The sequence below is a fragment of the Chaetodon trifascialis genome, chromosome 16, assembly GCF_039877785.1.
Source record: "Chaetodon trifascialis isolate fChaTrf1 chromosome 16, fChaTrf1.hap1, whole genome shotgun sequence".
Classification (NCBI taxonomy): domain Eukaryota; kingdom Metazoa; phylum Chordata; class Actinopteri; order Chaetodontiformes; family Chaetodontidae; genus Chaetodon; species Chaetodon trifascialis.
Window position 1 is genome coordinate 3,012,262 of NC_092071.1, and position 13,487 is coordinate 3,025,748.

At 45.5% G+C, this 13,487-nt stretch overlaps 1 protein-coding gene across 1 annotated transcript in view; it reads right to left on the minus strand.

The window, feature by feature from the left end:
* The window catches only part of tmem132e (transmembrane protein 132E), a 309,085-nt gene extending 296,861 nt beyond the window's left edge, over positions 1–12,224 (minus strand). The window contains exon 1 of the mRNA XM_070982219.1: positions 10,958–12,224. Coding sequence (XP_070838320.1) covers positions 10,958–11,018 — 61 coding nt within the window. The 5' untranslated portion in view covers positions 11,019–12,224. The remainder of the gene's footprint in view (positions 1–10,957) is intronic.
* Positions 12,225–13,487: the final 1,263 nt, after the last annotated feature.

Consider the following 13,487-nt stretch of genomic DNA (forward strand, 5'->3'; position numbering starts at 1 on the left):
TTTCCGACCTCACCTGCTGGAGCGAACCTTCATCGCTCACTGGAGTTCACCTGCTGGTTATTAACCAGTCGATACGGTTGATCGACATGACAAACACACTGGCTGAATTCAAGGCTGAATTTCAGAAATATTGAGGTCGGGGGGGGGGGGGGGGGGGGGGTCCCTGAATGCACCACTTCCTGTTAAACATAAAAATCTATCTATCTAATCTATCTCTGTGTGCAGCGTGAACGGCTGGCCTGGAAGCTGTGAAATTTTCATTTTGCTTTATTTAAAAGTCCTGGAATCAGCACATAAAACACCCACCATGTGGAATTTGGTGGGTATTTTTTCTACCCACAATGCAACTCCACCGCCAACAGTTCAATGGGGATTGAGGTATTCTACCCCCGGATTTCTTTCAAACTTGAGGGAATTTCACGCTGCACAAAGATCTTATACAACTTTGTCCACGTGTGCAGTCGTACTCGCAGAGAGCTTTGATGTGAAAAAATGCTTCTCCTGGAAGCTGAAGGTCATAAGCTCCACCCAAGTCGCTCCAACCCTCTAATGCCCAGAGATATTTCAGAGGATGTGATCTCAGGGTTGTCAAAGGCAGCTATGACCCTGGCTGAATCTCAGGTTAATGGACACATCTTTTCATTTAATTCACAAAGTAAGTGCCATTAAAGGTCTGTTACGTCAGCATTCAAGGTTACAAACTCATAGCTAACAATTAACCACTAAAAGCCCATTGATAGCTTTAATGGAACCAGCAATATGGAGCTTTCCTCGCTAACCTTCTGCCAGCACGTTGTCCTACACAACATAAAATTTTTATACATTCTGTGCCACGAAGAGTCAATTTGGACTTGAAAACAAAATTTTTCTGATTGTTCAAGCATAAAAATCGAACGTGAGAGCTCTACACGAGTCGCTGGGAAGCAGGAAGCCCACCGACGCTTCTGCTAAAACACTGCTGGCACATGAAGTGGAGCACATGCTGCTCATCTATATTACTGTACAATACAGTTTGGAAAAATATTATTCATATTCTCTAATTGGTATCTTTTTTTCTTGAATTAAGTAGCAGCGAATTTAATCAATTTCTCATTTTTGCTTGTGGCCCCCTGCGACCTCCTTAATACCCTGCTTTAAAGACCAAAAGATTAATCCGGCAGTAATGGAGCCGGGTCTTAATGCACAGCTCTATGTCATGAGAAGGCAGAGGATAACACTATAAGCGCTGCAGCTTATTGTGATGCAACCACTCCAGTTTCATGTTAGTCCATCTGGGAGGTCCAGCGGGGAGCCGCATCTATTTTGCATGGACAGTGTCAACCGCTTTGACGTCAGGTTAACAGCCGAGCGGACGCTTACGATTCAGACTCACCAAAGAGATTCCTCAAGCAGAATTCGTAAGCATGGCAGATGTGAAAATTGAGAGGCAGGGGCAAAAGGGATATGACTAATTTAACACGACTGCTTAAGGACAGGTTTAAGTGCTACAAGTTATTTTTTATTCATCAAAGACTGCGAGTGAGAAATGTTTACTGAAATGTAAGGCTAACATTTGAACATAGGCTAGACGTGTAATCAAACAGTAGCCCGGCCCAAAGCAAGAAACGTGGAGGCGCTCGCAGCTTCTTTCGCTTTGTGTGGGTTAAATCCTGTTTCATAGGCTTATGGTGAAATTATTATAATGTCTTTTGGACCTAATATAGCATAACAGAGACTATTATAACAGTCAGGGATTCCTTTTCTCTCAAAGCCTATGTAACCTAATAGAAGAATTGATTACACTGCAGTTGCTCAAACTGGCAGCGTGCAGGGCAGCAAAAGAGGATGTTTTCATAGACCAGAGAGCACAGAGTAAAAAAATATGGACCCAAGTCAAGTAAGGGCGGAACCTTTAATGCTAATGCAGCAGAAAAAGATGTTGTGAAGATGCTCGCTGTGACTCTGAGCTGATCTGCACTGCGTGTGAAGCCAAACTGTCTCCATGCAGAACAGTTAACAGTCCAGAAGTCGTTTCACATCGATCTGCACGAGCACAGATGGGCCTCAGTCTGCTTTCATGACACAGCATTGTTCCCAAAAATACCCAACAGCGACTGAGTGAAGCTTCCCTTCCCTCAAACTGACACGGAGCGGTCGGACTGAGCGAGCCGTCCCTCCTCGATCAGTTCTGCCATTTTTAGGCAGAGCTGAATGTGATTTTACGGGGTTCGCGGCTGGAAATGGAAAATAATCTCATGTGTCTCCAGAGGGGAAACACAAACTGAAGTGAACTGACGGCCATGATGCAACTTTCTGAAAAAGTGGGCTAATGTTCCAGCATTTAATTGGAAATTTAATTAGTAATGATTTCACGGGTCAGAGATGCAGTTCCGTTTGACAGAGTTTGGATTACGTCCTGAATCAATAGCTTGTTGGCAGGAGGTGGAAGTAGCAAAACTAATATGAACACGAAAGCCCACAATGCATTTGAACATTTTGAGTTCTATCAAATTCTGGTTCATTTTTACTTTTTGCTGCTGTTTTCTTTCTGGGTTTGAACGCTTACTTAGTTCCTCTTTGTCACCCACAACGAGTGTGTTTGAAATAAAGACGACAAAACAACAGAGGCCTGTTTCTGTGCATACGCAGATCCCCACCGCAGTCAATGCTATGGTGGCCTAATTTGTAAAGCGTTTGTTTCCCTGTGTTGAAATCAATGTGAGTGAGATTCGAACTGTATGTTCAGCAGATACACGCTCTGACTTACGGTCAACAAGTCCTAGACGACATTATTGATTCACTTCAGGGTGATTTTGGAGGCAAACTCGACACAATAAATTGTCTGTTCACCAATCGGTTAATTGTCGGAGATTTTTCAGCTCTTTGTTCCTCGTGCGTCTTTGACAAAGCTGCAGACATGCCAATTGAACATTTTCCTTTTAATCGTATTCATAACTTTTGCTGTAATTTCCATTTTCCTAGCAATGCCACGATGTTTGAGCGTCAGAGTCCTGCTTGTAAAGTAAGACAAATTCCAACAGGATGAAAAAAGGAACTTTAGAAATGCTGCACACTAATCGAAAAACACCTGATTTAAATGAACGTTGAAGACATCAGGAGAGGCAGAGCTCCAGAAAATCCCAAACCATGGCCAGACCACGGACCACGCCGCAATGTTTATTGACATCGACCTCAGACGCCGCCGTGATCTCGACACACAAACAAAGTCTGAGTGCAAAGTGGAAAGCCTGTCACTCACACAGAGACAGAGAAAGGCCGACATCTTGTCCTATTCAGGGGATTAACAAAAGGATCTGACAGCTACATCTAACATCTCGAGGCAGGTACGCAGGTGGAAACACTCATCGTAAATCACAACAGAAACGTCCCTTTCTCTCAGTGCCAGGACACACCTTTCAACATAACTTGGGCAGGATGTAATAAGCAGACGGACAAAGCACAATGATACGCTTTCATTCCTAATCTGCAGATTATTTTCTTGACTCATCTATTCATGATTTAGTCCAGATAATGCCTGTTTTGCCCAACCAACCGTCTGGAGCCAAAGGCAGCCTGTTTACAGTCACATAAGACAAAGAAAAGCAGCAAATCCACACAAATGAATCAACTCCTCATTTCTGCTCTGACTGCTGCCACCACTCAAGCTGCGCTCAGGTCGGTGTGACAGCTGGAAACTGAACGTATAATGGATGCTGAATCAGAGATATCATCTTCATTCTTCTAGGGCCTGCATTACCCACAATGCACCTCAGCAGCTGACAGTTGAGTGGGAAATTCAGGTGTGTTATGCTGCAGAGAGATGAGGAAGGGGCCACAGAGGTCTGTAAGATCACCTGTCTCTAACTCGTCTTCTTCGGCCCGACTTGAGGCAATTTAGCAGATTTTCTGCACAAAAGACTTGGTTCACATTTGCACTAGCACCCCCTACGATCTGCTGCCACACTGCTGTGTAAAATCATTGCAGCTCCCTTTAATGAAAGCTGGAGCGCTCACATTCAGAGTTGTTTTTAGTAGAGAATTTCAAATAAACCTTAAACTAACAGCACGTATTTGCTTTTTCCAAACAGACCAGTGTTCTCTAAATGTAAGCGGCACAGTCGGGGAATTCATTACACTGTTTGTCGACTGTGTTGACACAACTTGTGATGCTAAAGTGGGAGATACTGAAGCCACATGTCCTGCTTGTAATTACCACGAGCAGACTCGAGGGGATTTTTTTTTTTTTTTTTTTTAAGCCAGCCTGCAGCTTGTATTTACAGTAAATCTTACACGACACAATCTGACACGACAAACACAAACCACCTCCACAGAAATGGCCATCAAAGTCACAGACGCAACGCGCTGACAACGAGGAACAGTCGTGAACTTTGAGGACCCTCGGCAGACACGGCGTCCTGCAGCGGGAAAAGCAAACCCGCAGCTGAAAACGATAGTGTGCTCAGAGAGAATTAAGAGTTGGCCAGTTGTAGAGGAGGAAGCTGAGGGTGGCCGCCAGACTGGAGCATGCATGTTTGAGGCCTTCAGCAGATTTGTAACAGGGGGGATTCAGTGTGTGTGTGTGTGTGTGAGAGAGAGAGAGAGAGAGAGAGAGAGAGAGAGAGAGAGAGAGAGAGAGAGAGAGAGAGAGAGAGAGAGAGAGAGAGAGAGAGAGAGAGGAGATGCTAAAAGATATGCTGAAAGCTAAAAATCTGGGCATATTTCTTCAGTTACCACAGCAGACAAATCCTCCACATGGAGGCCAACCTTCCTGAGAAACACTGAGCAGGAGAGCCGACACCTCTGAACCAGGCGGCTGATCGGTTTTGACCCACTTGATCACACTGAATCTTGGTGAGATAAATGTACCATAAGCTTCCCTCACCTGCTGTTAAAATGGAATTCCAGTTCATTTCAACCTGTTGTCATAGTTTAGGCCCTCACTCCTCTCAGCTGTCACACTGTAATCACCAACTTAATTGCTGAGATGTGTGAACAGGGTGAAATACACGAGCAGGCAGACGATCAGACAGGCTGTAAACAAGCACCGGAGAGGTCAACCTGTCCCCGCGTCTCACTCCGGCTTCTCCGTCCTGGACCATCGGGCTTCTCTCCACCTCTGCCGGCTGTCCAGGCCTCGTTCCAGATGTTTCGGATCTGGATCTTGGCTGGCCGGCGTCTCTGTAGTCTGTCCGTCCTGGGAGAGGGATCCATCCTCTGTTGCTCTCCCAGAGGTTTCTCCGCCTTTTTTCCCCATTAAAAGGGTTTTTCCTGATCTGTATCAAAGGTCTTGAGGTTGAGGGTGTCATATGCTGCAGAGATTATGAAGCACCATGAGGAAAATGTGTGATTTGTGACATTGGGTCATATGAATACAATTAAACTTAATCTAAACCAGTTCACTACAGTAAAGATGAAAAGTCATAATCCCTCGCTGCACAGACCACTCAAACAAGCACAGAGGGTTGATGCAGGAAATCTGTCTGTAAACTGAGATGGATGTTTAACCGGCACAGAATCTGATTCAGCCAGAGTGGCTGTTTCTCCATGTTTACATCTGCTGTGCTATGCTAAGCTAACCGGCTGCAGTACTGGTATCAATATTCTCGTTAACGCACTGCCGGATGTCAAACCCGAGGCTTTACTACCCTGGCCGCAAAGCAAAGTTCTCTGAACAACAAGGGAGGTGTGTGTGTGTGTGTGTGTGTGTGTGTGTGTGTGTGTGTGTGTGTGTGTGTGTGTGTGTGTGTGTGTGTGTGTGTGTGTGTGTGTGTGTGTGTGTCCCGAAGACATGTGTGGACATGATGTCTTATAGCACTTCCTTTATTCAAATTTGTATTCCATGCCGTCCTCTGAGAGGAATTAAAGGGGCCACCTTCGGTGTAACCTTTTCTTCATTCAGAAATCTCATTCTCTTTCAGCGTGTCAGGGGAGACAACTTATTAAGCGTGAGGCATATTGCCATTTCACGACCAGACCACCAGAATTAGAGGAAAAGGATTATACCCTTCTAACACCAGAGATAGAGGGGAGTGCGCCGCAGTGGGTGCCATCACATCTAGGTGATGAAACCTGATAGAAGGTGCTCAGCAAAGCCCAAACGACGACAGAGCTGACACCCCTCCCAGGAGGAGTCCAACAAGAGGCCATTCCTCTGGAGCAGTTCTACTATTGTGCATCTCGATCCATTTTACAGGTGTTTTTCAAGTATGCAAATGTGAAATCTCGCTAAAAGAGTCTGACTCACAATACCACGGGCTGTAGAGAAAGCTAGCGATGGGAAGTGATTTCATAGCAAACGTCCAACACAGAAGACCGACCGCTTCCCTGCTGAGCATACTTCCACAACTACAAGACGTCCATGCAATCACCAAGAGTGCTCCATCCTCTCCCGCAGTGAACCATGAAATTCCTTGCTGTTATCAACACATTCTGTGCAAATGTCACGTGTAACTTTCTCTGAAATTTTCTGGTGAGGAGGAAGGATATTGTTCAAAAAGATTCACCACAAAGTCAGCGAAGATAGCAATAAAAGTTTTCATGTATCGCCATCGTGATAACCTGCTGCACAAAGGAAGCGCTAACACACCGTTATTCTGCACAACGTCATGGTGCTCTGAAACATGACACCGAGCCAAGCAGGTGGTTCAGGCAGAGGCTACTTTCTCTAATTACCAGGATGAAGGAAAGAACACTTAATTGCAAGACAAAGCAGATGTATGGTTTCAGAAGCTGTTTAAATATAACCACGTCTAAGAGATGTCTGGAACATAAACATCTCATCTATCACACATCAAGTGTTTGGGAGGAGCGCTGCTACGAGCCTTCAGAGAGATGTGACATGAATGGTAAACCGTCATCAACCAGGAAACGTCTGACTCAGCCACTCTGTGAACAAAGAGCCTTTAATGCATGTTTTATTTACTGTACTTAATCTTCACTCTTCAGAAACGGGGCTTTTTAGTCGATGAGAAGTAAGTGGGGGCGTCTGCTGAGGCATTGATGTCCAGCCACAAAACACGTACGCTTTCATAATGCGAATACTAAAGATTCTAAAGGTCTACCAAGGAAAGGGGTAATGCATCGTAAACAAATAGTGGACTGCTTTCAGCAAGAACTACCAGTAGGCCCCGAGGCCTTCGGTAAACCTGCACACCATGCTGAGGGGATCGGTGCTTCACAAAAGACTGATGGAGGACAATATCCTCGGAATTCACTCCACAACAGCCAAGCGAGAGGAGTGAAAACACAGCTCGGAGCATCGCAGGGATTCAGGCATAGCTGGGATTCAGAGGTGCTTCAAACTCAACTCAGATTTTAATTTGTAAAGCAGGAACCCAAACAAAAGCAGTTCAAAGATCTTTAAATGAAAAGAAAACGGCAAAAAAGCGCTCATGAATAGAAACGTCCTTGCAAACATACAGACTGTTCAAACACGTGTGTACCATTAAGAAAATCTTTAGTTTGGTTTTAAAAGAATAAAGTGCTGGAGGAATCTACGATCAGCTGCTGGAGCTGCAGCGATTTATCGATTAGCTGGTCATCCATTAATTGTAATAAAGGAAAAATTCTCTAATTCCAGCTTCCTAAATGTACATTTTTCCTGTTTCTTTACTCCTCTGCGACAATAAACTGAATATCTTTGGGTTGGGAAACGCTGATCGACACTTTTCTGACTCCTTATAGACCAAACCGTTTGATTAGAGATTAACTAAGAAAAGAGTGATTTGCAGGTCCACTCATGACAAACGCATGAGCTTTTCTGAATCAGATCGGGAAACAAAGCCTCTGATTGTGGAAATGAAGGTGGATAAAGGAAACCTTGGTGATGCTGTTGACATGATCATTAAAACTGATTTCACTCCATGGTTACGGCACGGCTCTAAATGCAATCATGTTTTCAGTGTTCTTTCAAAGAGCGTTTTTACAATTAAAATAAAGTTCTGGCCTGTTCCTGTAATTAGAGAGAAAATCAATTAAAACAGATTGACAGGCCCACCTGTGACTGCAATTACAGAGCAAGACTGCAAGTCACAGCCGCTTTTTCTTATTGTTTGCAGGCGGCGGCTGGCCTGCTGTTCAGAGAGCACGGATTGGTTTTGGCCTTGAGCCCATCTGTCAGTGAAAATTAAAATAATAATAAATAAATAAAAGACCTGCAGAAGGGTGCCCTGCTCCGGGTTTACCATTATCTGACGCCAGCTAATGCCACAAAAAGCTCTTCCCTTCAGCATTGACAGAGAGCTGCTAGCTAAATATAAAACCCATATGCTTCATGGACGTGAACACAAACTAAAGTGGCAGGTGTGCCAACAACAATGCGACATCTTGACACCACCACGGCATAGAACAAAAACAGACTAACTAAACAGCAACACTGTCTCATTTGCAGTCACAAGATGCTGATGCATATGGACAGACAGCGAGGTTTCCACTGCGCAGGGCAGCGTTTCACATACAACAGGCACAACACAGGAAACCTCTTCAAACACAGCAGCAGAGCAAAGGCTGCATTTCACCACATGTAAATCAATTAGGCGAGAACATGAGAGCTGGTGTCACACTGCTGCTTTGTCTGCTCTCTGTCCAGTGTCTACTCTCAGATAGGCTGGTGCTGGGAAAGCTGCCAACGACATGCAAACCGTGACTGGGCAAACAAGGCTCCCCAGGCCACGTTATGCAGCTGAGTGCAGGCGCAGCGGCGAGCAATCAGTGGGACTTAATCTCTGCATTGGCCACACCTAGCTCCATGTAATGGTGAATATGCTGCAGGTTTGACTGTTGGTCACACAAAGCAATTCAAGATGGCACCTTCAGACGTTTGGACCAGTCGATTAATCGAGAAAATTAACTGGGAGGTTAATTGATAACGAGGTGGGTGTCAAGCCTCTACTGGTTGGACTTCAAATCTCAATAAAACCAAAATGAGTCTTTAGCACCAGTATGATCACATTCCTAATCTTGTTTATGTATTCTTTAATTCTTCTTAGTTCTTGTACAGCAGCCTGTATTTAGTTTGGCTGCTTTTACCAAATGGGAAAAGAGAGTTTTGTACAAAAAACATCATTCTGATATCCAATAATAAAGAAAAAACTTAGCATAAAACCTTCAGAATCTAAGTAAGGCCTTAGTTCTGATGTGTCGTTATACAGCAGTGAGAAAACATGGACACATGACGGCACAGCGAGCACCCGGGGAACTCAGCTTCAAACGCTCTCATCAGATCAAACATGACTTCCTGAGGAGTCCTTGAAAAACCTTAATCCCTATCAGCTCCAAGAATGCAGCCCTGCATCTGACCTCTGACCTTCACGCCGAGGAGAACGGCGGAGAAGAAAAGGTGGATTTCCCCTCGGGCATCGCATTCAGACGGCAGCGCTGCTTTGGCTCATGCACAGAGTGACCGATCACAAAGAATCCCTGTGAGGCCTTTATTGAATCGCCTGTGCAGGAACCTCAACCTTTAATGACATTATGCATGACCCAATATATGAAGATCTAAATTTGAGGTGAGATTCATTACAGGTGTGTGTTTCACCTAGAGTCTGTGATATTGCTTTTTCACACCTGGGGTTTTGTCTCCTTAGCTGTTCATCCAGCGAGCGTACTGCATTTCTCTTGAGGTATTCTTACAAATTGTTTACTTAGCATGCGAGTGTGACAAGGAGAGAGTGGGTTAAACTGCTGGGGCGAGTGCAGCATGGCTTCCGTGTGTGTGTGGAACTTGAGGTCTCTGAGGCCAGGAGCCTCTGAAACCGCCCTCGGAGGCAGCCGGCCATGCGCCAAATCTGTTACTGCAATTACTTTTGACAGCAGCGCCTTCATTGTCCAGGAAGGTGGGCATCCCTGCGCTAAGCAACGCTGACCATAGGCGTTAGCGGGATTTGTGTAGGCAGAGTATTGCAGCACGCTTGCTTCGCAGCCTTAGTGAAGCCATCAAGGACGGTATATTCTTTAGTGCACACGTAGGCGTTTCTTTTGTGTGGTAATGAAACTGAGGCAAGACTTAGTGAACATGAGAAGGAGAGAGGAGATATTGTGCAGGACGCTTGGAAGGATGCAAGGGATGGCTGTGCAGTAAATACGGAAAGAACTGCACTCCGCCACAGTGCAGCTCGCTCCGCTGCTACAGTCATTCCTACGAAATCTGAGCGCCTTTAAATATGGCTCCAAATGAACAAACGCAGCCTGCACTGTCAGGTGCTCGGTTTGCCTCTCAGCAGTGCACTTGAGCCATGCATTGCTCTGTCATGCTCTTCTTACAGCCGGGAACAGAGCTGCTGCTGCTGCTGCTGCTGCTGCTGCTGCTGCTGCTGCTGCATCAATGACAAGGAGTTTGATATTAAAGGAGGATTAGTGCTTTGGAGTCCAACTAGATCACTGGGACATGTCAGGAAGTCATCTCTGTGATGTTTGATTTGGGATTTCGTACCCTCGGTCTATGTGGGACAAACTATAGGTTTATCTGTTGCGTAAGAGCCCTCCCACTACGAAAGAGATGACTTTGCACACACACAAAAGAAGAAATTTTTTGTGTTGAATACTGCGAGTCTGGTCTCCCAAAGTGAGCGACTGATGTGACTGTGAGCGTTTCAGCTGCTGTCTCCGCCCCTGCAAAATTCCCATATTATTTGCATTACTGCTTCTTGTGTGCCTGTGGCGCTCCATAGTGTAATTATGATGTGTGTGGTCACCTGACACCACTATTTATATCTTATGTAGTGATCCTGTAGGGCTCTAACTTACAGCCCGCCATAAGAGTCCTGCAGGGTCGAGCGCCTTCACAGCACTGAGGCTCTCTAAAAATGTGTGTCCATCTTCAAAAATGACCAATCAGAGCAGCGGGTACCTCTGCGGTTGCATGTTGCAGAAATCTGCCACCATCACTTTTCTATGCAACACAATTATGATCCTGAAAGCCTGCTGAAGGGGGGGCGGCGGGTGGGAGGGGAGGGGGTGGATGGGGGGGGGGCTCACTCACCATATGAAAGCGCCGCCACACAGATGAGAAGAGTCCATCTGCAATCCCGTACACCTGACATGGTAGAAATCCCAGCAGGCGGATGTTAAATCCCAGTTGTTCCAGTAGCCGATAAGTAAACCTCTCTGCGGGTGTTAGCCTCCCCACGACGCTGTTGCGGGTCTTCCGAGGGTTTTAAGTTGAATACTGCGCAATAGATATGTATCTGCACGACTATTTGTGCGCGTGTCTGTGTTTGATGCCTCAGCCGAGGTCTTCAAAAATGTTCCTGTCCAGCTACAAGGACTCTCCGAGCAGCAGACCTAAGGCACGGCCACACCGCGTCTTCTCCAGGCGAGAGCAGAGCGTTTTTTCCCCCACATGGGAGAAGAAAGTTACGAGTATCCTGCTCCAAACTGGACACCAGGGGACGGAGAGAGACCCAGTGCTCCTGAAGCGGATCCAAGTCCTTGCGCGAAACCCGACGAATGCCCCCAGAAAATCATAAATCAATGGACATCAGTAGAGAGATGACGCGCGCCCTGGCTCAAAACACAGGGATCCTGCGTGGCTGCCACCAAAAGGGCCACGCTAGAATAAATAAGAAGCAGAGGGGAAAGACCAGTAGAATCAGTCTGTGTGATTAGTCATTCTCCACTTAACAATTCAAGAATGAAATTCCTTGCGCAAATCGTGGAGAGAAGGGCGCAAAGGCATCCGGCGGATCCGCACCGCTGTGCTTCAGCTGTCACTGACTTCTCGGCTTTCATTTAAAATCCGACAGAAGAAGGTGGAGACACATTCTGAGTAGAAAGCGGCGAAACTGCAGCCTCAACCACGCCGAAAAGGTCCGAGCGAGCTGCCAAAAACACCCCGCTTTTCCTCCGGGTTCCCAGTAGTTCGCCTACCGCAGCGCGGTGCGACAGTCGCGCGGCTGACAGTCGCCGTGCGAAAACGAGGAAAGCGCAAATATCCAGAAAAGTCCGCACACTTTCTTATTCCGTTTTACTTTGTCACGTTAAAGCAGAAACAGCGAGCCGGAGCGGAGCATCGTCTGTGCGGTTCACCGGTGTCTGAAACGCAACCAAGTCTGACCAACTCTCCGTTTTTGTGTTCAAATCCCAGTTAAAGGACTTCACGCACCTGTCCGAGGTGTTTCCACCGCAGACGGCGCTCACTGACACCGCGTCCTCCACACAGCTGCCTCGGTCCAGTTTTTAACTCCTCTCCAAACTAAACGTGTTCACCTTAAAATGTACAGAATCGCAGGGCGCCCGTCAAGTCCACTGCAATATAAAGCACAATATCCGGAAACACTTTTCAAAATAAAACAAATTAGCGACATCGCGCAAATTTCCGTTATATTACGTTAATGTAGAGAGAAACGCATTACTTTGAGGAGATACATTAAAAAACAACTGTATTAGCAATGAATGTATATTGACATGTACATACATATAGCGATTACTATTATGGCTGTTCAGAAATTACAATTATTACATTCTTTTCCATGAATGCAAAACAAATAGCTTCACAAAGAGAGGATTACGAGCAAAAGAAATTTAAGTAAAATATTAAAACCAGACCAACGCATGAAGTAAAGCAGAAATTTAGGAGATAACAATGACTGAATTCAACACGAATCACTAATAATCCTTAACGTATGGTCACCAATAGCATCTATGTTGAGGAAAGGCTCCTCATTGAACCTTATTTAAAACGATTTTAAAGTAATTTATTGGAGTTTATTTAGGCCTCAGCTGAAATGCTTTTTCTGGCTCCAGACCTGTGGAATTTACACTTTCAGTGTATGCTTTTATTTTAAAGGGAAGGCAGCTAACATCCAGTCCAGCCCACATTAGGTCTGGTGAACTTGATGTTGCTCAAACAGGGCATCGCAGACAAAAATTAATCACGTGAGTAGCTTACCCGCCTCCTCATCAGAGAGGAAGGATCCCACCGAAAAGGAGCCTTCACCCCCGCCTGGTCATGGCTTCACTTGAGCCCGACTGGCTGCTGCTCAGTTTGAGTGCTCAGTCACTGATCTTTCTTCACAGCCACACACTGAACAAGATTAATGTCTGATATCAGCCAGAGTTGGACTTAAATGTGTTCAGCGTTAGAGCTTCTCACAGCTGACATGTTGGCTTGACAAAATGTGCCACTTCTAACATTCACAAACACTGCACTCCATTCAGGTGGTCTGAATGGCTCAGTGCTGCACCTGTGTGGAACAGAGCCACCATCAATGCCCCTGGCTACACCTCTACAGACTTCTCCCTATTACGTGATGTCTGCCATCAGGAGGGTCTATTATGAGGTTAAATAAGGAGGCTAATAGGTTAATTATCTGCCATAAAGTCCTCTACACACATAATGGAATACATAATGTTACAGGCTAACGTATTGGTGGCCATTATGTAAATGTTCCATTATGGCTTTATTCATAAATGAAATGCAGACAAAAATAATACGAAGGAAGAGGACAGTTCGGCTGTCTGACAGGCTGCATCAGCAATGGCTTTGGATGAAAATGTAAAACATGCTGTAG